The sequence below is a fragment of the Cervus canadensis genome, chromosome 19 (assembly GCF_019320065.1).
Source record: "Cervus canadensis isolate Bull #8, Minnesota chromosome 19, ASM1932006v1, whole genome shotgun sequence".
Lineage (NCBI taxonomy): Eukaryota > Metazoa > Chordata > Mammalia > Artiodactyla > Cervidae > Cervus > Cervus canadensis.
This window is the reverse complement of record NC_057404.1, coordinates 7,055,422-7,079,260: the sequence shown is the minus strand read 5'-3', so window position 1 is coordinate 7,079,260 and position 23,839 is coordinate 7,055,422. Positions and strand designations below refer to the sequence as shown.

The following is a 23,839-nucleotide window of genomic DNA, read 5'->3' as shown; positions in this document are numbered from 1 at the left end:
CTATAATGTTATCTTTTCCCTTATATGTTACATAATAATTAAAAATATGAATCTTTTTTTCCAGTACTGATTCCTTGACTCTTTCCAACTCTACTTAGAAATATAAAGGACTCCTGCTTATCTTAGATGCAAAATGCTTTTGTCTTCATAAAGAAGTAGATGCAGGAATTACTGTAGAGAAGAGGATCACCTTTTGCTTCTTTTGTTATTAAGATAATGAAAGGTGTAGAAGAGTGGGATAGATTGGAGATAATAGTCTATTACCATCTTGACTGTCATTCACAAAAGTAGCTAAAATAGTAAGTTAGGGATAAATAGGGAGCAGTCAAGTATGCTTAGTTTCTACTGGCTAAACATAAATATGTGTGTGTGTGTAGACACACACACACATAATAATATATGGCAAAGTAGTATCTTCCCTCTGTGGGCTGTCATATAGATTGACCTAAGTCAGGATCCTCTTAAGTAATATAACTTATTGTTGAGATTTGTCCATTGATATGGGTGTTGAAAAAGTCTTTCAATGCTTAGTCTCTTTTTCTCTGTGTGTATGTGTGCATTTAAAATTAATTTGATTCTAAGAGCTAAATGTACCCCTTTAGGTAATTAGAGACCTGGACTATTGCCGGCTGTTGAATAAGTTATAGAAATTTGGTGCTGAGGTGAGGAGATGGAAGTGAGCAGGCTCATTATAGGGTATCATGTCACTACCTACCTTGGTGTCTGGGTTGATCTTTGGACTTTTCTGTCAGAATGACAGAAAATAGCAATGACCACTGTTGGCATCTTGTCATAAAACTGAAGGGATCAGTAGTGGGAGGTGAGGTCAGAGATGTAATGGTGGGCAGGGAGATGGCAGGGCAGACTTACTACGTAAGGGCTTACACGTAGGTCTCTGTGAGGACTTAGAATTTTACCTTGCGTAACATGGAAGATACATTCATCTGCTCAGGTTGCCATAAAAATTACCATAGACTGGATAGCTTAAAGAAGAGGAATTTTATTTTCTCACAGTTTTGGAGACTAGATGCCCCAGATCAAGGTCCAGGAGGATCAAGTTCTGTTGAGAGTTCTCTTCTTGCGTTACAGATGGCCATCTCGCTGTGTTCTCACATGGTAGAGAGAGTAAGTTCCCTGGTGTCTCTTCTTATAGGGACACTAATCTTAGCAGATCAGTGCCCTAAACTTTTGACTTCATTTAACCCTGATTACTTCCATAAAGGTCCTATCTCCAAACGCAGTCACGTGGTGGAGTGGGAGTTTCCACATATAAGATTTGAGGGGATAAATTCATTCATTCATAACACGGTTTTGAGCAGAATAGTGACATGATCTGACTGTTGCAAGAGTCCCTGTAGGGCGGTGTTGAGAATAGACTTGGGAGTGGGGGAGAATGGAAGCAGAGGAGACGTGTTAGAGGGTTATCGTGGTAGTTAAAGTAAGAGACGACACGGTTCAGACCAACACGGAGGCCGTGAAGGTCATGGTGAGTAGAGATTAAATTCTGGATATATTGTTAAAGTAGAGCCAATTGAATTTCTTATTGGATTGATACAGTTGTGAAAGAAAGAGAGGCAATAAGTATGACATCAAGTTGGGTTTTGGCCTGTATAACTGAAGATTGACATCAGTTGAGATGGAAAAGTTCAGGTAGAATAGTTTTTCTCTTTTGTTTTTTTTGGCATTGCTGTGCCAAAATACTAGAGTTTTGAAAAATAGTTTCCCAGTAGCTGTCATTGGGAATTCCGTGATTCCCTGGCAGACCGGTAGTTAGGACTTTTTGCTTTCACTGCCGAGGGTGCGTGTTCAGTCCCTGCTTGGGAAACTAAGATCCCTCAAGCTGTGCAATGTGGTCAAAAAAAAAAAAAGAATGCGTTGTCATTTAAAGTAGTTTTAACTCAGCCGTTATAAAGAATTCATTTGAACCAGTTCTAATGAGATGGATGAAACCGGAGCCCATTATACAGAGTGAAGTAAGCCAGAAAGATAAAGAACATTACAGCATACTAACACATATATATGGAATTTAGAAAGATGGTAATGACAACCCTATATGCAAAACAGAAAAAGAGACACAGAAGTACAGAACAGACTTTTGAACTCTGTGGGAGAAGGTGAGGGTGGGATGTTTCGAAAGAACAGCATGTATATTATCTATGGTGAAACAGATCACCAGCCCAGGTGGGATGCATGAGACAAGTACTCGGGCCTGGTGCACTGGGAAGACCCGGAGGAATCGGGTGGAGAGGGAGGTGGGAGGGGGGATCGGGATGGGGAATACGTGTAAATCTATGGCTGATTCATATCAATGTATGACAAAACCCACTGAAAAAAAAATAAATAAATAAAGGGGAAAAAAAAAGAAAAAGAACAGACATGATTTGATTTTAGAGAAGAAAGCTGATTCCTGTTGTTAGGATTATGGAATAAAAATTTCACATTACTACTAAAAAAAAAAAAAAGAAAAAAATAAAAAAAAATAAAATAGTTTTAAAATTATGAAAGTCATGTATGTATTCTGATAGGTATTCAAACCATAAAAAAGAAAGCCTAAAGTCCTATTCTCTTGAGGGAGATGCTTTTCGTAGTATTTTTGAGACTCCTTCCAGAAGTTTTTTATACCTATGCAAATGTGTGATTAATCTTTTTTTATTCTGGTGAAAATTCTGTATCTTACTTTCTTAACAATTTACATTAAGAACATTTTCTTATTAACACATAGAGGATTTTCAAAGCCACTGTATGTATTTTCATTGTATGACTATATCCTCCTTTATTTAGCCAATTCCCTATTAACAGACACTGAGTTGTGTATATTCTTTTGCTATTACAAATAATGATGAGCTAGATATTCTGCTGTATACATAATTTTGCACTCTGACATAGGTTTTTATCAGTAGCATAAATTTCTAGAAGTTCGTTGTTGGATCAAAGAGACTTCATCTTGCCAGGTAACACACTCATCAAGATAGATAATCTTTTATATTCTTTCAGTTTTAACATGCTGTGAATTTGGGGAAGATTTAATTTCATGGAAGTAATTATTTAACAATGCATTTGTCTTTTTTGTATGTAGTCTCAAAAACATAAATATAAAGTCCTTTTCCGGGAACCGGATACATGGTGGAAATTCAAACCGAAGGAACTTGCAAGGTAAAACTTGGAACTTATATAAAATGTTTTAGTTTTGTGAGAGTGATAGAAAGTCCACCTAGATTATTTTCCTCTTGTAAATAATGAATAAAACAAAATTGATTAGATTGTGGCTTCGCCACTTAAAAATCAACAAATTTTGTTTTGCCTGTAGGTTCTCTTTTTCAGTTTATGAAGAATTTGTTTCTTTTTGTTCTGAAATTGGGTTAATAAACAGAAAAATTCCAGTTGTCTTATATAGCCAGTACTTTGTTACTTATTAAAAACATAATGTCAGTATCTGAAACTAGAAGAGACTGCTGCTTAGGGTTTGCTTAGGGTTTGGCAAACCTGAGCTATGTGCCACTGGAAGGAACAGCTTGTTGTAGCTGCCCGGTGACTTACAGTGCTGGAGGGACGTGAGAACGTGTAAGCAGAAGAGGTAGCAACTGGTAGCTCTCCGGGTTTTTCACTACTCACTCTGCTTTCCCCCACAAGATTATACTTTTTTCTTTAATTGTTTAATTTGGATGAAAATGTTACTCGGGACATGGACAGTATACTTTGTTTTTTGCTTTGTATTCCCATAGAGGTAGCCCTAAATTAATTTTGGTCAGGCTATTTTCTTCTTGGTAATTTGAACTGATTTCTGTACTAACTGAAGGACAGCTTATCTTCAGGATGTTTACAACATTGTGCAACCATCACCACTATCTAATTAATGAATGTTTTCGTCGCCTCAAAGAGAAACCCTGTACCTGCTACTGCTAGTCACTCCCAGCTCCACTCTACCCCTTGGCAATCACTAATCTGCTTTTCTGTCTCTGTTAATTTGCCTGTTCTGAACATTTCATGTAAGTGGAATCATATGTGAACTTTTGTGTCTGGCAGCTTCACTTAATAATGTTTTCAAGCTTCACCCATGTTGTAGCATGTATCAGTACTTTATTCCCTTTTATTATCCTCTTGTTACATTACTAGATTTGGTTTTCTGATATTTTGTTTAGGATTTTTGCATCTGCATGAATGAGTGAGATTGACTTACAGTTTTTATTCTTTGCCCTGTCTTGCCTGGTTTTGATATGATGGTTTTAGGTTCATAGAGTTAGTTGGGAAGTATTTTCTTTTTTTCTCTTTTCTGAGTTTATGTAAGTTTGAATGTTTGATAAGATTTACTTATGAAACTGTCTGTATTATGTGTTTTCTTTGTAAGAAGTTTCAGTTGGAATTTGTCCATTACACCAAAGTTTTCAAATTTATTAAGACTTTTTATTAAGATGATTGATATTCTCTTAAAGTTTAAATCTCTGCTATATCTATACTTAGTTCCCCTTTTTAATCCTAATATGTTTATATGTATCTTCTTTTTTTCTTGGTTAGTCTCACCAGAGATCAGATTTTTTATTAGCATTTTCAAATAAACATCTCTGCTTTGTTGAGCTTTCTATTGTAAGTTTGTTTTATGTTTAATTTCATTTCTGCTTCTCTTTTTTCTACTTTCTTTGCTTTTTAAAAAAGAAACTATTTTGCTTTGTTTATTGTTATTTTTGTAAGGCTTGAACTGAAAGTTTAGGTCGTTTTCTAATATGAGCATTTAATGCTATAAATTTACTTAAGTACCATGCTAGCTGCTCCTAGAATTTTATTGTATAATATCTTCTTTTAATCATTTATTTTCTAGTTTGCATTACTCTTACTTTTATTCTTTAACCTTTGGGTTGTTTAGAACTATATTTTGAATTTTTGAGTAGAAGGATATAAAATTTATCTTCTCAAAAAATTGATTTTCAACTTTACTGCAGTAGATAAGATTGTGTGGTTTGTATCATACTAATTCTCTGATATTTTTAAAGATGTGTTTTACTAGTTCATTATCATTTGTTATAATCATATTTGCTTGATAAGAATGTATAATGGTTATAGTGTATTAATATATCATTAAATCATGCTTATTAATTTGCTCACATTATATAAAACTTTACTTTTTTGAAAATTTTGCTTAATGGGTTAATCTTTAAGAGAGGGATGAGAAAAATCTACTGTGAGAGGTGTGTTGAAATCTTCCTCTACCACTATTAAGTTGATTATATTAGCCTTTCCGTATAATTCCATTTTTGTTTTAAATATACTGAGGATATTTTTTGAAGTCCATATAATCTTAAGACCTTGTATCGCTCTAATTGAAGCTTTTATCCTTGTCCACTGATTTTCTTTTATTAGTATTAATATTTGTTATAAAATCTAATTGTCTAATAGAAATATACCAGCTTTTTTTAGTTAGTATTTGAGTGTTATTAATTTTTCTATACTTTTCCTTTCAACTTTTCAGTATCTTTGTGTTTAGGTGTATCTCTTATAACCGGTGTGGCTGGGTTTTAAAAAATTCACTGTGTCTTTAGCTTTTAACTGATACTTTAGTTTTTTTTACAGTTATTTTGGTTATTCATATAATTGGTCTTATTTCTTACTGTCTCATTCTGTGTACTTTTTATTTATCTCACATTTTTTGTAATTGTTTCTTCCTATCACAGAAAATTAAATATTTGATTTTTTCCTCCTGTCTTGCCGTACGTTGGATTTTTAAAATTGAATGCAGATTTGCTTGCTCATTTTTTCCTTCTCTACTAGTTTGGAGATTACATATACTAAGTCTTTTAGTGGTTACACTAAAAGTTTTATCATGCAGACTTTTTTTTTCAGACTTTTAAGTTAAACTATTTTCTTAGCTTTCCTCCTCCCACATACAAGAACTTTCAGACATATTAACTGATAATTAACCTCCCTTCTAGCTTACAGGCCCTGTCTAGAATGTACAGGTAGTATTTGTTTTCACTCATTTAGTTATTGCTCTGTGCTTAATTTTTCTTTCATCATAGGCCTTTCATCTAAGAATTTTCTTCTGCCTGACATTCATCTTTTAGAATTTTCTTTACAATTTAGGCATGCTTTATGTCAAACTTTTAAAAAAAAAAATCTGGAAGTTCTTTTATTGTGCCCATTCTTGTAAGCTTTTGCTGAATGTATATATTCTAGATTTACAGTTTCTGTTATTGATAACATTTAACTGTCTTCTGGATTCCATTACTATTGTTGTCATGTGTAATTCTAATGGTTGTTTTCTTTTTAGATAATTCATTTATCAAATTTCTATTTGCTTTTAACATGATTTCTATCTTTGGTGAATGACAGTTTCAGTACTGTGTTTCTAGTTGTGGATTTCTTATTTATCTTGCTTGGGATTTGTTGAACTTGTGAGATTAGGAGATTGATGTCTTTCATCAGTTCTGGAAAATTCTTAAACTATTTTTCTTTAAATTGTTTCTGTCCCACATACTCTCTTCTCTTTCTGGAACTTGGATAGATACATACTAGACCTTTTTGGTCTGTCCTCTATGTCTATGCCTCTTAACCTCTCTTTCATATTTTCTATCTCTTTGCTTCTTTGTGATCTGAAACCAGACAAGATGGAGGTATGTAAATATGAAAGCCAGATTTGCCCAGCTGGCAAATACTGATACTAGCCCCAGGATCCAGACACTAAACCTTGGATCCAACCTGAGATAGGAGAGTTGCAATTGAGATGTTTTCATTAAGATAAAACCCTTAAAGAACTAAAGCATACCATCTTGCCTCTTGGCAGATGCAACTCCTGATGCTATATGAATGAAAGCAACCTCAGTTTCAGGCCTAAGGATTCCCATATATTAGATTCAGCTAAATATATGAGCTTATAAACAAAAACAAAGGAATAAGCTGCAAGAGTGAAAGCACACATATAGCAGATTTCACGTTTGGACATCCAGACACTTCAAATAGGACTTTTTTTTCTCTTGAACTTAAGATGTATTAAAGTGTGTGTTTAATTTATATGGGATCCAATTTTATTGTAATAGGAGAGTCCTTTGGGACATCTTGTCTGCTGTGCTGGTGTAAGTGAGAGCCTCTGAGTAGAATTTTTTTAGTTACTAGTTAGTAATTAATTAATTAAAATGATGGCCATATTCTTATGAGTTTTTTTTTTAATAACACTTGCAAATAAGTTCTTTTAAAGTTATTAAGATTTGCTGGTTTTTTTCCAACTTGATAAAGGATGTTTGGAAAAGATTGTGTGGCATGATTAAGAAAATAGTAATTTAGGACATCCTGAATAAAATTAAAATTAAATAGCTTACATTGTGTCATAATAAACCAGTTTTGATATTTTTACAGATTAGAAATGTTTGTTTTTTTGACATTATATGAGCTGATTTTTAAAAAATGTCATCACTGATGTTCCTCCTTCCCTTTTTTCCCCCTGGAATTTTTAGGCGTAATATTCATGGGATAAGCAAAGAAAAAATAACAAGAATGTTGGAACACTATCAACGTTTTGTTTCAGTGCCAATAATCATGAGTTCTTCAGTTCCAGAGAAAATCGAACGCATTGAGTTGTGTGCATATTCTTGTGACAGAAGTACTAGGTAGGTTAGAGTCTCTATGTACCAAAGTTCAATTTAAAAACCTAATTTAAAAAGTGTGATAATTTTGAAGGAATTCCCTGGTGGTCCGGTGGTTAGGACGCTGCTCTCACTGCCGTGGGCCCAGGTTTAATACCTGGTCAGGGAACTAGATCCCATAAGCCCAGAAAAAATAAATTAAAAAAAAAAGATAATTTTAAAACTTCTAAAATCACTGTGAAATAGCTTTAAAAATAAGTTAGGCATTTGTTGTTTATAAGGTTTAGGTATAGTTTTACCTAGAGCAGGATACTTAACGGTTACCAAGAGAAGTAGAAGTTTATGTGAGTGATGATATATGTGGGAGTTTCATTGTCTTCTGATTTATATAGGTTCATCTTTATGCTATGAATATTCCTGTCTTCTTTGTTTAACTTGCTGCTATTGTAGTATTTATCTGTTACCTTATCTACCCTCTGTTGTTATTTTGTAGCTACATTACTTCTTAATTCTCTTAGATGTTAATAAAAATATTTTCAAACTATCATAAAAATTTATTATTCATGGTATACTTTGATTAAATAATACAGGTCATAGCCTTTGGAAGTTTGTAGTTCAGGATAGTACTGATTCTGTTAAAAAATATTTAGGGCACATAAACAATTGAATAAGTAGGTGAGGAAAGAGGAGCCTTAAATATGTAGAAAGGTCTGAATGCTCACATTTTTTTGATAGTAGGGGATGAGAGGCTCTGTTGGAAAGGAGTTAGGAAAAGAAGATTTGTAAATACTGCACTGTTGCAAAATGGATAAGAATATGGGCTCCTTAGCTGTATTTCCAGGCTTCATATCCTAGAACTTAATCTTCACAGATTATAAGATCTCTGTATATTTCAGCTCCTCATTTGCAAAATGGCAATAACACTTTGCTTATAAGGATCTCGTAAGGATTATGAATTAATACTTGTAAAGGACTTATAGTAGCATCTGGATGTAGAAAACTGGCTAGGTGTGATTTCACTCAGGAAGGCTTCATGGGAGAGGTGGGCCTTTGAGAACTGCAATAAAGAAAGCAAGATGAGTTGACAAATAAGGAAAATGCACTGAAGTTGAAAGTATTAATATAATGATTTGGCAAAAGTGCTCTGAGTCTGAAAATAACATTGAGGGTGGTTTAAAAAGAAATTTAGCAAGTGACATCTCAAATGAGAGCTGTCCTCCCTTTCTCTCCTTTGACTTAATTGTGTAAATCATGCTGATTGGCTCTTTGTGACTTTGTAAATCAATCTTACGCATTTTCCTCGGTGGCAAATGACAGGTGGTACAGAGGCAGACCTAGTTTCTTATGTATTAAGCTTAAGTAAGTTGGAAAGGAGCCCAGGAGGTGTCCTGTCCTGGGGACAAATTTAGAACCTTAACTTTAATATTTAATGCATAATAAACAACTGAACTGAAAATCTCCTGTTAATTATTCAATTTGAAAAAAAGTTTGAGTGCTTCTTGTATGCCAGGCGTTGTGCCAGGTGTTGGGATTACAATAAAGGGGTGTGTTCATCATGTATTAGGGAAAGATCAGGTATCTTGTCTTTCAGTTGAAAGATTCTTTAGTTTAAATCATAATGTTAATGTTCTTTAGTTTAAATATTAACAGTATTAATATTACTAATCATAACAGTAAGAGATTTCGTTATAATACTTAAAAAAAAATCTTACAGCCCAAGAGACAATGAAGATATTACTTCTGAAAAAGAAGAAAATGTTTTATCCTCGTCTTTGAAGCATCTAGAGTTAACTGAAGAGAAGAAAGTCGATGTGACCAAAGAAAATATGTTACCTGAGAATATTGCATATCTCCCTAACGCAGATTTAAACAAAGGAAAAAAAGAAATAAGTGATATGAATCCCAGTATTCAGAATGCTTTCATTCAGGAAGCTCCAAACACTTACTTTCCTGATTCTGAAAGCGAAGTACAAGTTACAGACAAAAGTGAAAAACAAGAGCCAGTAGAAATGGCTCTTGAAAAAGAGTGTAGTGAAACCAGTGCAGATAGTTTGTTAGAGAGAACGTCACCAAGTAGTTGTTACGGTGAAAATAATCAAGGAGACTGTGGTCTTTCAAATCCTGTACCCCATCAAAATGAAAAATCTTCATCTAGTGAAATATTGGAAGAAAGAGCGGCAGTAAAGAAAAAAGCCTTTGGAAAACAAAAAAGCAAATCAACTTTGGAAAAGTTTCCAAGACACGAGCTGTCTTTTATTGGTGACTGGCCAGTTGATAAGACTATTGGTCAGAGGACAAAAAGGAACCGAAAAATGGAAAAAGCTTCATCTGTACACAATGACAAAAAGTATAATCGCCCTCAGTCACATAAAGATAATAGTTTATCTGTGAGTGTAGATTGTATCCTGCCACAAGGATCTCCATATGAAAATGTAGAGGATGACAGCAGGTCACAGTGTGATGATGCCTCGGAATCTTTCAATAGCTGTAAATATGATACTTGTAAAAACACTGAAAGAGATTCATTCAACATTGTGGGTGACTGGCCTTCCCCTGATTCTTTAGCTCAGAGAGAGCACAGATCAAGAATACCAAAGGCTGGCTTAAATGAACCCAACCTAGAATTTGGAACTAACAGCAGTATGAATGAAATATCCTTATACTCAGCACATGAGGTCTGTTGGGGCACAAGCCCTGAAGAGCTAAAAACACTGGGTAGTTGTACTCGAGGAAGTTCTGAAATGTTGCCCAATGAAATGACCTATGAGAGTAAGACTTGTCCAAGTAAAAAGATTCGTAGGGAACACACATTGTCTCTTCCTTTCATCAATAGTGTGCCAACTGTCCCTGGAGAAATAGGACCACAAACTTTAGCTGAATTTTCAGAAGAAAAGACTAAAGGAGTCCCTGGAATAGGAGTAGGCATGTGTACCCAGACTGAACCACAGGATTTTGCTCTCTTGTGGAAAGTAGAAAAAAATAAAATTAGTGTTTCCGATTCTCTGAGAGTATTAACAGGAAGATTAGATGGATTTAAACCAAAAATTTTCAATATTAACACAAAATTGGATGTTCAAGAGACAATTCCATATAGGGTAATGTATGACAAAAGCACATATGTTGAAGAAAGTGAGCTTACCAGTGCTGATGAATCTGAAAATCTTAACATTCTTTGTAAACTATTTGGATCTTTTTCATTAGAAGCCCTAAAAGACTTATATGAGAGGTGTAACAAAGATATTATTTGGGCCACAAGCCTTTTGTTGGATTCTGAAACCAAATTATGTGAGGATACTGAATTTGAGAATATTAAAAAATCATACGATGAAGCACAAATTGGGCCATTTTCTCTGGGACTGAATTTGAAGGAAATTATTAGCCAAAGAGGAAGCTTAGAGGATTCTAATTTTTCTGTGCCAGAATTTAGCCATGGAATTGATATCAGTAACACTAATATACCGTCTACTTGTAATTCCGAAAAGGAAAACTTAGAGCAGGCAGAAATAAGAGCTATAACTACTGAAAAACCTGGATTAATAGCAAGTATACTTCCTACTGTAGAGCTAAATAATAGTAATGAAGTACTTCCTAATAGTCAAACAGAACTTGCAGGTTTATATAATGTGAAGCAGTTTTTTCCGGATACTCTAAAAGCTACTACCACTAAAAATGTAAGTGAAATGGAAAAGAATTTAGAAACTGCCGAGACTGGAGATCATACACCTTCTTTGAATTTGTCTGATATTTTGAACTCGGTATCAGGCACTTCAAATCTTGAATTACATGAAGAAACTTACTTTACTAACTCTTTTGAAATAAATAAAACTGAAAATCTTCCAAAGGACTATGTGAAATTTCCAAACACAGAAGAATTTACGATTGAAGAGGAACAGGAAATGGAGACAATTCTAGTGGCAGGGAGTGCTTTGTCAGCTGGAGTTACTGGAGAAGATAAAGCTGAGACGCTGAATCCCACTCCAGTGACAGCCAAATCTCTGACCATAGACTGTCTTGAATTGGCATTGCCCCCTGAACTGGCTTTTCAGCTCAATGAATTATTTGGCCCTGTTGGTATTGATTCAGGTAAGGAAAAAGTAAATTATTACCTATACGTGCATCTTTTCTGTGACTAGAATATAGATAGTTTCAGTTCAATTTTAAAATTATTTTGTATGTTAACAAATGTAAAAGTATGTTGACTACATTGTTTTTGGCACCATGTGTTTGTAGAAGATTTTTAAATATATAATTTCAAGAAGCAGAGAGTATAGAGTTTGTGTTCATCCCATGCATATATTGAAAATTTTCTCTGGTATTTACCTCATACTTGTTTGCACAGATACACCTTTTTAATCCTTTGATGCTACTCAAGATACACTTAAGGCAAGATAATTCCTTAGGACACACTTATTGGAAAGTCTTAACTTAATGAAGTAAACATACTAAATATATTTAGTGTAATGGACATGAATAACTTAAATATATGAAACATTGTATAATTGCATCTGCCAAGGAGTGTAAATACAATGACATATTACATAAAAATATTCCAAGAGTTTTAAAACTAGAGACATAGGTTAGTAATTAAAAATACAGATTAGTTTTATGATGTGTAAGGTAGTTGAGTATGTTTTCTGCAAATGTATAACGAGTAATGGTCATATTTTCTTTTCTTTTTTTCCTCTCCTCACAAGGGTCCCTAACAGTTGAGGATTGTGTGGTTCATATAGATCTGAATCTGGCTAAAGTGATTCATGAGAAATGGAAAGAATCTGTAATGGTTGGTAGGCTTCTTTTTATAAAGAGCTCCTTTTGTGTCCATTTTGTCTCTTCATTACAATCTGTTATGTTATATGAAAGATTCTATTGAATTTTTAGTTTGAGAGAAAATGAATTTTACCAGTTAACAGATTACTGATTTTTTTTCTCTTTCCAGTATTTTAGATTATATCCAGATTGATCAAACTTTATAATAAATGATGGAGCTCAATATGATTGATTTTTTACTTTAGGGAAAAAAAATCATAAATAGTTTTTTGCTCCTTAAAGACTTGAAATGCTAATAAGTTTCATAAACAGTTTTTAAAAAATTATAGCATAAGAGCTCTATAAGTGGAAAAGATACATAGATATAATCATAATTTATATTTATCTAGATTTATTAGATTTAGCGAGAATGATTGATAGTTTTATAAGGAGAAATGATTACTGAGAAAAATAGCATAAGCTTGTTTTCTAATGCACCCTTCTTTGCCAATCCCCTATTCTGCCTTTGTATTTAGGAACGACAAAGACAAGAAGAGGTATCTTGTGGCAAGTTAATGCAAGGTAAATCACATAGTTTCACTTCTGATGTTCTTATCTTGATGTTGAAACTTGGTTTGTGTGTATGAATTTCAACTCATTTTAAATATACTTCCACAAAATATGTTACCAAAGAATTTTGATTTGTAGATAAGTTTTAAAAAATTTAACATTTTATATTGATATAAAATAAAACTTAAAAGAAGAAAAAGTCCCTGTATTATTTAACTTTCAGGTTATAACTGAAAACTAACACAACATTATATATCAACTATACTTTAGTTGAAAAATTTTTTTTTCAACTATGAGGCTATGAAACACCTAGGCGTACTCTAATGCATATATTCAGAGTGTTTCCTGTTAATGATTTTGTTCTGAATGATAGAAAACTGTTCTGAGAGCAATAAAATATTCCTGTCTTTGATAGCATCATTGAAATATTACTTTGGCTATTAAATTTTTATTGATGTTAATATGATTAGAGCATAAAAGTCAGCCTGCTTTTTGGGTATATCTGCCAAAGTGAAAATATTTGAGCTTGAGTTTTGCGCTCGAGTTTCTCTAGATGTTTCTGTCCACTTCATACTAGGACTCCAGACTGAAGATTGTTAAAGATTCTTAACTTTAATCCAGACCTGTATTGTAGCTTTAAGAACCAAAGTTGTTTGAGAGCTGGAGGTTCCCAAATAGTATCAGTTATTCAGATGACAGTATTAGCTATTTCTTCAACTTTCCAGGAGAGCAAAAGTGTATATCAGAATGTGTTGCTTTTAGAAAAGCTGAAATATACGTTGTCTTACTGTTATGAACTTCGTAGAATGTTCAGCTCCTTCTTTATCTTGAATATCAATGTTCAGTATTTATTGTGTGCCTCCAGTGGGTTACAGATCTGCAAAGATATTTGTCCTTTCAGTTCTTGGAGTGGCCAGGCAGCTGCTCTCACTGGTTGCTCCTGGCTGGCTGCAGCTCCCTGTTTATCAGTGCATATGTGTGTTATTGTTTTCTCTGTTGAAGGGATATGAAAAAGAGTGGGAAGCATTGAGTTGATTTACAATGATACTCAGATTGTTGGAGAAGGAAATGGCAACCCACCCAGTGTTCTTGCCTGGAGAATCCCAGGGACGGGGGAGCCTGGTGGGCTGCCTTCTATGGGGTCACATAGAGTTGGACACGACTGAAGTGACTTAGCAGCAGCAGCAGATTGTTGCTCATTTGAAGTGTTCCTACATTTATACATATTTCATACTTGTAAAGATATATTTTCATATATATAAAGATATTTTTTGAAATTTGCAAACTGTATTATAAGCAAAGAGTAAAAAGTCATGTTTTCTGGGCCTGAGGTAAATATAACAGAATGAATTGTGTTACATCAGAATAATTGTTAATTTGTACATTTATTATTCACGGTCTGACGCTACTGACACTGCTTTTGTAGATCCTTCCCTGGTTGGGCATGTTGGTCTTGATAATTCAGAACAAAAATCATCTCAGAGAACAGGCAAAAAATTACTGAAGACTTTAGCAGCACCTGAAATGCTACCTTTATTGGATCATTGGAACACTCAAACTAAAAAAGTATCACTCAGAGAAATAATGTCAGAAGAAATTGCCTTACAGGAAAAGCATGATATGGTATGAGTTCGTATAAATATTAAGCCTTTGTTTCTTACTCTAGTTTGATTATATGTTTAGTTTGTGATTTTCATTTGAATCTACTTTTTGTAGTCTGGAATCTGTTTTAACCTGATTGAAGTTAGTGTTAAAATTGAAAAATGTTTTAAATGTAGTTTGAAGTTGGAGGTTTTTACTTCTGGAAAATTAGTTGATATTCTATAACAGTAAGCCAGTTATGTTAACTTTGTTGTTTTGGATTTAATTTTGCAGATGTGTATTTCTTGTCTATAATTTTACTTCTGTAATTTTTTCATTCTAGAAAAACAAAAGAAATATTTGATTTGAAGATAATTTAATTCATAAGTTACTAATAAGAAATGACTGTTTTGCTATTGAAGAGTTCATATTTGAAGCAAAAATTTTTTAGAGAAAAATTTTAGAAACTTTCAAATCTTAAATACTCTTCTTTTCCTATCTAACTTTTCAATAAGACAAGTTCAAACAGATACTTCACTTTGCTCTGAATTTAATTTTTGTTCTTTTTCAACCTATCTAGCTATATGAAGTCATAAGAGAATTTGGTTTCTTTTGCATTTCTTTTTCTTAACTTTTTTTGGAATTCTGAAAATTAGTATTAGAGAATTTCAAGATCAAAAGGGAAAAGACCTTAGAGATTATTAGTTCAGTTCTCAAGGAAAAAAAAAATTCTTAGTTGGTGATCTTGTAACATTTTACCCTCTTTTCCTCGTCATTTGACTGCTCAAAGGAACACCTTTATATTGGTTGAAATATATTTGATAGAATGGGGGCATAGAAAGAATGATGGGATTCTTCCACTTTCATGTTTATTTTCCCCACTTGTCTTGTTAATTAAGTTGGAAATATGCTACTGTTACCATCTTTACATGTTTATAGAATCCAAGGAACAGTCTCTTCAGTAGGATCTTATAATTTAGTGTTGTTTCAGATATCCTCTTCAATTTACATATGTAATTAATTGGAGAAATAGATTTTCTTAAAAAATAAGGAAAGCCTAGAACTTATGCTCAAATGATGAGACACTTTTTGTTGAAATGCTGTTTTCTGCTGAAACATTTCTTTATGATTCTAACCTGCCTTTTTATCTCTTAGTATACCTGGGTTGGGAAGATCCCCTGGAGAAGGGAAAGGCTACCCATTCCAGTATTCTGGCCTAGAGAATTCCATGGACTGTATAGTCCATGGCGTCTCAAAGAGTCAGACATGACTGAGCAACTTTCACTTCACTTCACATAATGATGAACAAATAAGTTGCTTTGACTTTCCAACTTAATTTTTTTTTTCTGTCAGTGATTTTTCTTGTCTTTCTGTGAATTTGATAATAGAAGCTATACTCTTTTGATCCTAAAGATATTCCTGCTTAAGTAGAGCCTCAGTAAGAGAATTTCTGGAAAAATTTCTCAGTAATTTCTCAGAATTTTCCAAAGGAGAAATACACTTTAAATTCTTTTAAAGCAAAGAATATAAAATAAACACTAGGCATAATGCATACAGAGGATAATTAATTGTAAGATGATTGTTATTCAGACGCTAAGTCATGTCTGACTCTGCGACTTCATGAACTGCAGCACATCGAGCTTCCCTGTCCTTCACTATGTCTGGAATTTGCTCAAACTCTTGTCCATTGAGTTGCTGATGCCATCCAACCATCTCATCCTCTGTCTCCCCCTTCTCCTTCTGCCCTCCATCTTTCCCAGCATCAGGGTCTTTTCCAGTGAGTTGACTCTTTGCATCAGGTGGCCAAAGTCTTGGAGCTTCAGCTTTAGCATCAGTCCTTCCAATGAGTATTCAGGGTTGATTTCCTTTAGGATTGACTGATTTGATCTCCTTGCTGTTTTCAGTTAATTGATAAGACCTTAGAATTTGTAGTTTAGAGATACTCTATGACCTGGCAGATGCTAGTAAATCTGATCACTGAGGTTTAAAAAAAAAAAATCACTGAATTTTTTAGTAAGGTCAGCTTATAATGTATATCTTAAAATAAGATGTGAAATATTTAAAATTCTTAAGGTGGCTTATTTTCATCACTCTTGTGGTATGTGATATATTCGGCTTCACCAGTGTTTTTGACTGGTCAGGTTGTTGCCTATTGTGATTCTTTTTTTGTTGTTGTTTGGTATTATAAATGGCCTAAATATGGCTAGGTTTCAAAACCAATAGCTATTCTAGGATTATCCTAAATTATTGTAATTTTTAAATTTTTAGGACCCTTGAAATTTTATAGGAAGTTATTTTTTAGATACTAGGACTTTTGGAATAAACTAGAATATTACATTGTTAAATCACAATGTCAACAAATTGTCTTAGAGTTAGAAATCCCTTTACAGATGATTACTATAATCCTTAATTAGAATTAAATTAGCACATACTAGAAAAGCCTGTTTGGTTTGACAATTTAAACAATCCAAATATGACTTTGAAAAAATAACAATTAGCGATTCTCATATAATTCTTTGGAATAAATATGTTTGTGAAAAAAAATTTTTAATGTGGATTTTTCTGTCAACCTGAATTTGCAGCTCATTTGTACATTGTAGTTTCTGCCCATTGAGGAGAATGTGTTTCTAAGGCCGTTGTTCACAGCATGACAGTGTCCCTTTTATGAGGACCCATGCGAGAAATTTCTCTCAGGTCTCAGTACCAGAGAAAGCTGTTCTTCTCCTGAGCAGCCGGTTTGTTTTTATTTCATGGACACTGAGAATCTTTGCTTCCTCCTTTGCTTTGGCCATTGAGAAGCTCAGAACTGAATTTGTGACCCACGTTTAGCAATTGTACAGGATTTTGTAGCATGCATTTATTTATACTAATTTTCTTGCTAGCTTTATCCTATACTCTTAGCTTTATTTTCTCTACTCTTTGATTTGTTCGTTTATTTATATCCTGTTTATATGTATGTCCGTCATCCTTTTAATATGTGTAATACATGATTGAATGTGGGCCCCCCTGGTGGCTCAGACGGTAAAAATCCACCTGCGATGCGGGGACCTGTGTTCAGGCCCTGGGTTGGGAAGATCCTCTGGAGGAGGGCGTGGCAAGCCACTCCAGTGTTCTTTCCTGGAGAACCCCCTGGACAGAGGATCCTGGCGGACTGCAGTCCATGGGGTCGCAGAGTCAGACACGACTGAGCAACAAGGCACATGTGTTAGGCGTGTCACGTGTGAGAGTGTATATATACAAACGCACACACATGTATATGTATATGTGTGACTATGTGTGTGTGTTAATAAGCAGCTTCAAATACTTAGTGAAAAGTGGGATATAAATGAACAGTGCAAGAATACTTATATTACTAATTTCAGCCTTTAATCAATGAAGAAAGTCTGTGGTTGCTTTTAAATTATTAGTGTTTTTGCAATGAAATAACCATGCTTTTGGATCAGCATAACTAGTATTGTAAATTACATCGTAAGAATGAGTTTTGTCTTTTTTGTTTGTTTTAGAAAAGGGAGACGCTTATGTTTGAGAAAGATTGTGCCACCAAGCTAAAGGAGAAGCAACTCTTTAAGATATTTCCAGCCATTAACCAAAATTTCCTGGTGGACATTTTCAAGGACCACAAGTGAGTGTACTGGAAGGATTGTCTGCAGTTTCTGTTGTGATGTGATTGAAAGTGTATGTCATACATTTTAATTTCTTATTTTTATTTTTCTGATAACAAAAATAATATAGGTGTATTATAAACCATTTAAATGCAATAATGTAGAAAGTGAGTTTTTGTCAATTTGTTCATATTCCTCCTCAATTTTTTCTCATGTTCATATACTAAGTATGCGTACACATGTGTACCTATTTGTTTTGGTGACTATATATATAGTTTTATATATTATGTTTATAAATACATATTTATATATTTATGTTTTATGTACTATTTTGTAGTTTTGTTGTTATTTATTTTTTCTGTCCATACTTTGTGACAGAATAAATACTCTTTTCTTTTTAATGTCTACAGAGTATTCCAGAGTACTCTGAAAGTGATTTCTTAAAGTTCTATAGTTTGATTAAACATACTCTGTTTATAGGCTTTTTGACTATAAGAAAAGTTGGAAGCCATGTTGCACTGAGCAACATTAAACATACATTTTGTGTGCATGGGCGAATGTTATCGTAAGCTAGTTTCTAAAAGTGAAATTGCTGGTTCAGAGTAGGTACACTAAAAATGTTTATAGCTAATGCCAGATTTCCTTTTATAAGGGCTTTCCATATTACTTCTATGCACTGATTATGTAACTTGCCCTGAACATTAAGAATCTTTAATTTTTTTGCCAGTCTGGTGGGAAAAATATTTCATTGTTGCTTAAATTTTTATTACTAGTGAGGTTGAGCTTTTTTCCCATTGATCTCTTTTTCTATTAAATTGCTTACTTTTTGCCTGTCGTCTTTTGGCTCTTTGTATTTCTTTTTACATGTATGAGAATTCTTTATATATTATGTGTAGTTATCTTTGTTAATATAGATTATAATAAATTTTCTTGATAAAATCTCATTGGTCATATGCGTATTTTAATTCATGTTTTATCAGAAAATTGTTTCCCTTATTGGTTCAGAGTTTTAACTCTTGTTGAGAAAATCTGTCCTACCCCAACATTATGGAATTTATTTATTCCAGTATTTATTTTTAAATTTGCTTTTTTTTTTTAAAGGAAACTTTTTTATATATAATTTTGTTTATTTATTTATTTTTGGCTGTCCTGTGTCTTTGCTGCTGCTCAAGCTTTTCTCTAGTTGTGGCGAACTGGGGCTGCTCTCTAGTCTTGGCATGCAGGCTTCTCACTGCGGCGGCTTCTCTCGTTGCAGGGCACAGGCTTCAGTAGTTGTGGCTCTTGGGCTCTAGAGCACAGGTTCAATAGTGTGGCACATGGGCTTAGTTGCTCTGAGGCATGTGGGCTCCTCCCAGGCCAGGGGTCGAACCCGAGTCTCCGGCACTGGTAGGTGGATTCTTTACCACTGAGCCACCAGGGAAGCCCTTCATTTATTTTTATTTATTTATATTTTTGACTGCACCAGGTCTTCGTTGTAGCACACAGAATCTTGGACCATCGTTTAGTATTTTTAATAGTGAAATTTAAAACATTTACCTTTTTTGTGTGTTTAGTATGAAGTAGAGATTTAACTTAATTTTTTTGTGAATGACAAACTGGGTAGATAGGTCATCTTTACACCCTGATATAAAATATAATCACTAATATTTCCTACATTCTCAAATATACATTTTCTTTTATTGACTCTTTGATTCCATTGAGCCATTTGGTCCTAAATTTTATTTTCAATATTGTAATAATGTGTTTTGATGTTTGCTATGTTAGGGATGCTTCTGGTTTGAGTAATACATAGTTTTGATCTTCATGTATTCCTTAAATTTCTATTTTAGCAAGAGTTGTTTTAAATAAATGCCTTTTTAGGCTCTTTGGAGAATCTAATACAGATTTTTTTCTTTAGTTTATTAGTATATTTCATGTCAATCACAAGTAATTTCTAGAATAAAAATTCTCTCATATTTTTGTTTTTTTCCTTTAATGCAGTATCAGAATTGATTTCAGGCTTTTTGCAACAGTTGTTAAGTGAGATTAGTCTGTAATTTTCTGTTTCTTTGTTATCTTTGTCAGATTTGGTTTTAGGGTTTTATTTGGTATTTGGCTTAATAAAAGGGTTTTCCTGGTGGCTCAGTGGTAAAGAATCTGCCTGCAATGCGTGAGACGCAGGTTTAGTCCCTGGGTCAAGAGGATCCCCTGGAGAAGGAAATGGCAACCCACTTCAGTATTCCTTCCTGGAAAATACCACGGACAGAGGAGTCTAGAGGGATACAGTTCATGGGGTCACAAAGAGTCAGACACGACTGAGCAACTTGCTCTGGAAAATTTAAATAAATTAGTACCTTGAAGGTTCTGGGGTTGTGCCTTTTTAGGGAAGTCTTTTAGAACTTTTCACTACCTTTTAAGGGCATTGCTTTATTCAAATATTTGCCTTTTTTTTTTTTTCCTGTGAGTGTTTTCTGGTGGTTTGTCTTCTCGAAAACCATTAGTTTTACCTTGATTTTCAGGTTTATTGTTGTTAAGTTGTATATAATATTCTGTGATAATTAAAACTATTGTTTTGTATTTGATCACATCCTTTTTTCCTTTCCTAATGTATTTTTTTTCTGTTTTCTTTGTTTTTGCTATTTGTCAGAATGGCCCTTTTAAAGAGCAAGCTCTTGGTTTATTGATCAAAGTCTGTTTCATATTCTCTAACCATTTATTTTTGCTTTTATTTTTAGTAATTGCTTTCTATCTTTGTTGGTTCCTTTCTCTTTAAATTTGTTGACATACTTTCAGTTCTTTGGTTAGTTTGTTTCCTTTTAGTATTTAATAACATATTTAAGGGTATGAATTTTTCTCTCTGTTATGTTTTTGATATGTATATGTAATATTTTGACTTTGATATGTAGTGCTTTCATTTTTTTCTGTAATAATCTAATTCAGTTTGATTTTCTCATTCACCCAAGAGTTTGAAATTTTCTAAATGGATCGATAGTTTGGTGGTGATGGTAGTGGTGGTGGTGGTTACTGTTTATTTTGTTCTATTGTGTTGGGGTATAAGAATGCAGCCTGAAAGAGTCCTGCTTTTAGGAATTTGAAATTTTCTTTGTGGTTTAATACATGATCAGTTATTATAAATATTTCATGAAGGTGCTTTTGAAAAATAATATTCTTTGCTGAGTATGCAGAGTTCTAAATATGTCACTTGAATCAAGTTTTTCATGGTATTATTTCAGTCCACAAATTTTCTATTTATTTCTGTTACCTGAGCAGCTGTTTTCTTAGAGTTATGTTTTAAAATACCCCAGGCATTGGGGGTTAGGAGGACTGGTGCTGGCATATGGCAACTGTCTTCTATGGGAACCTAGGGCAAGAAGGTCTGATGTGAAACTACCCTTGGTTGCAGGTCCCAGGTGAAGTTAGAGGACTGAGTACTTCATTTCAGTGCTCAGAATGATTGATCAGTCAGGTCCCAAGGGTAGGTATTATGATATTCAGTGATCCTCCATTTGTCTGCCAACAGCTGGATACTTGGCTCAGCAGTAGTGTCTGCTTCACCCTGATAAGACGGGTAGGTTCAGTCAATTACTGCATTATATGCCTGCAGTATAATCTTCCAGAGCCATATACTGCTAACAACACCTGTGGTGGAGGCTGACTTCCAGCCCTAGAAGTGGGCAAACTGATTTTAAAGACTAGTTAGGATGTGGACAATTTCTGGTAGTTTCTAGCCCCCAAGAAACTCCTGTTTGTTGAGTGTATGTTAGGCAGTAAGATGGGAGTGCTCAAGTGGAATTGGTAGTCCCAAATGATTCCCCTTCAAGGGGTTGCTTTAATAAATTGAAGAATAGCAAAATATCACAGTATTTTGCATAAGTATTGCATTTCAAAAACAGTCCTTTGTGGTCAGCTTTTCACTATCTAGCCTTTGGAAGAGATCAGAGCCATAAAAATAAATAAGTATAAAATCATTTATAATTTGCTCTGGAATGAGTTTCTTTGGCTGTGGGAAGATGAGTGTTTCAGGCTTTTGTCAATTTTTGTAGAATTTCATGTTCCACATAATATGGTATCACCATGAAAATATGCCTAAATAATGTAGTGGTGGGAGGTAGGATAGTTTTTTACTTTTTCCTTTCTATATCTCTGCTTAGAATTTCTTTGACTGGAACCCCATGGTTTAAGTAAAATGTGAAATTTGACAGAATACAATGTCAGCGTAAAGATCTATTGTCTGTTTTTGATGTACGAAGGAAACTGAAACGTGTGAATTCAACAAGGGGACTAAGTATGGGTGATAAGATGAAAGAAAGAGTTGTGGAAAATCTATCTGGAATAAAAGATAAGAAAATAAATTAATTATTACTATGTTACTTTTGGGTATTCATTTAAAAAATTAATTTTTGAGAGCCTCTAACTTTATACTTTCTGTTCATTCTTGAGTCTTGAGATGCACAATGAGCATTTAATTTTGATGTTTAAAACTAAGAAGTGAGCCAGTTTTTCGTATTCGAAGATGTTTTAAAGATTGCCTTTGTTAATGTTTCCACATAACTTTTATTTTCACTCATTGACCTCATATTTGTACTTCAACTCTCTGCAGCTATTCATTAGAACACACAGTGCAGTTTCTAAATTGTGTTCTTGAAGGAGACCCTGTAAAAACAGTGGTAGCACAAGAATTTGTTCACCAAAATGAGAATATCACTTCTCATGCTGCACAGAAGTCCAAGGAGAAAAAGGTATAGAGCTTCTTAGTTTTTTACAATAATGGTAAATAATAGTTATGTATGAAATATAATTGATTTGTTAATGTTTATTTCTCACCATTTTTTGTAGACTGGAAATTTAACCAATGATAGCATATTTGGTTAATAATATTTTCTCAAAATAATGAATTTATAGCCGATTATATTTTTTTCTTCAGTGTCTTTGTGCATGACAATCATTTGAATTTCTTTAACTTTTCTTGTGTAGACTACACATGAAACGTATGAGGTTTAATTGAGTAACTATGGAATGCAATATGATGGGTCTTAGAGTATAACTATGTCAGACCTGGGTCTCCCAGATTGCAGGCAGAACCACTTGGGAAGCCCAGAAACGTTTAGCCATTTGAGGAACTGCCAAACGTTTTCCCCAAATGGTTGCATTCTTTTACGTTTCCGTCAGCAGTGTATGAGGGTTAGAATTTCTCTGCATCCTCTGTGACACTTTGTTATCATCTTGTCTTTTTGATTAAAGCCATCTCAGTAGATGTGAAGTTGTTTGATGATACCTGGGATTTGTTTTAGTCAGGTATGGTAAGACAGCAGGCATGGAAATGACATGAAGGAAGAAGGTTATTATAGTTACAGAAGCAGGGGGTATGGCCTACCACCCAGAGCCCCATGAGGAAGCACCAGGGCCAAGGAGACAGAGAGAGAAGGGGGAAATGTGCACAAGAGCCTTTTTTTGTGGTTTCTATGGGAAAGACTTGGCAAAGCAGGGTAATAAGTATGTTCAGTATTGGCTAGTTTGAGTAATTTCAGCAGGCTCTGGGGCATAGGAACTGTGCCTAGTTTCTGGAACCTGGCTTCGGTGATCAGGGTGTGTGAGTGGTGGCCAGAGAGAGAGAGCCTGTAAAGGAAGTGGTTGTGGGTGTGGGTTCTGGATTGGATGGTTTGCATGTATAAAGTGTGCCAGCAAGTGAATTGTTTCCAGTCTCTAGGAATTAGCTAACCCCAAGGTGGGGGCTTTGTCTCTAGGGATTAGCAAGGCCTCATGTCAAAGCATCAGAATATAAGAAATAAAAGA

At 34.1% G+C, this 23,839-nt stretch overlaps 1 protein-coding gene across 5 annotated transcripts in view; it reads left to right on the top strand.

The window, feature by feature from the left end:
- The window catches only part of N4BP2 (NEDD4 binding protein 2), a 68,106-nt gene that overhangs the window by 28,429 nt on the left and 15,838 nt on the right, over positions 1–23,839 (top strand). For all 5 annotated transcript variants that reach the window (XR_006263747.1, XM_043438529.1, XM_043438531.1 and 2 more), the window contains exons 6-13: positions 3,077–3,153; positions 7,440–7,592; positions 9,283–11,651; positions 12,263–12,348; positions 12,851–12,896; positions 14,311–14,507; positions 17,969–18,087; positions 22,647–22,785. Coding sequence is in view for 4 of the 5 variants with exons in the window: in XM_043438529.1 (XP_043294464.1) it covers positions 3,077–3,153; positions 7,440–7,592; positions 9,283–11,651; positions 12,263–12,348; positions 12,851–12,896; positions 14,311–14,507; positions 17,969–18,087; positions 22,647–22,785 (3,186 nt within the window). In the remaining variant the exon portion in view is untranslated. The remainder of the gene's footprint in view (positions 1–3,076; positions 3,154–7,439; positions 7,593–9,282; positions 11,652–12,262; positions 12,349–12,850; positions 12,897–14,310; positions 14,508–17,968; positions 18,088–22,646; positions 22,786–23,839) is intronic.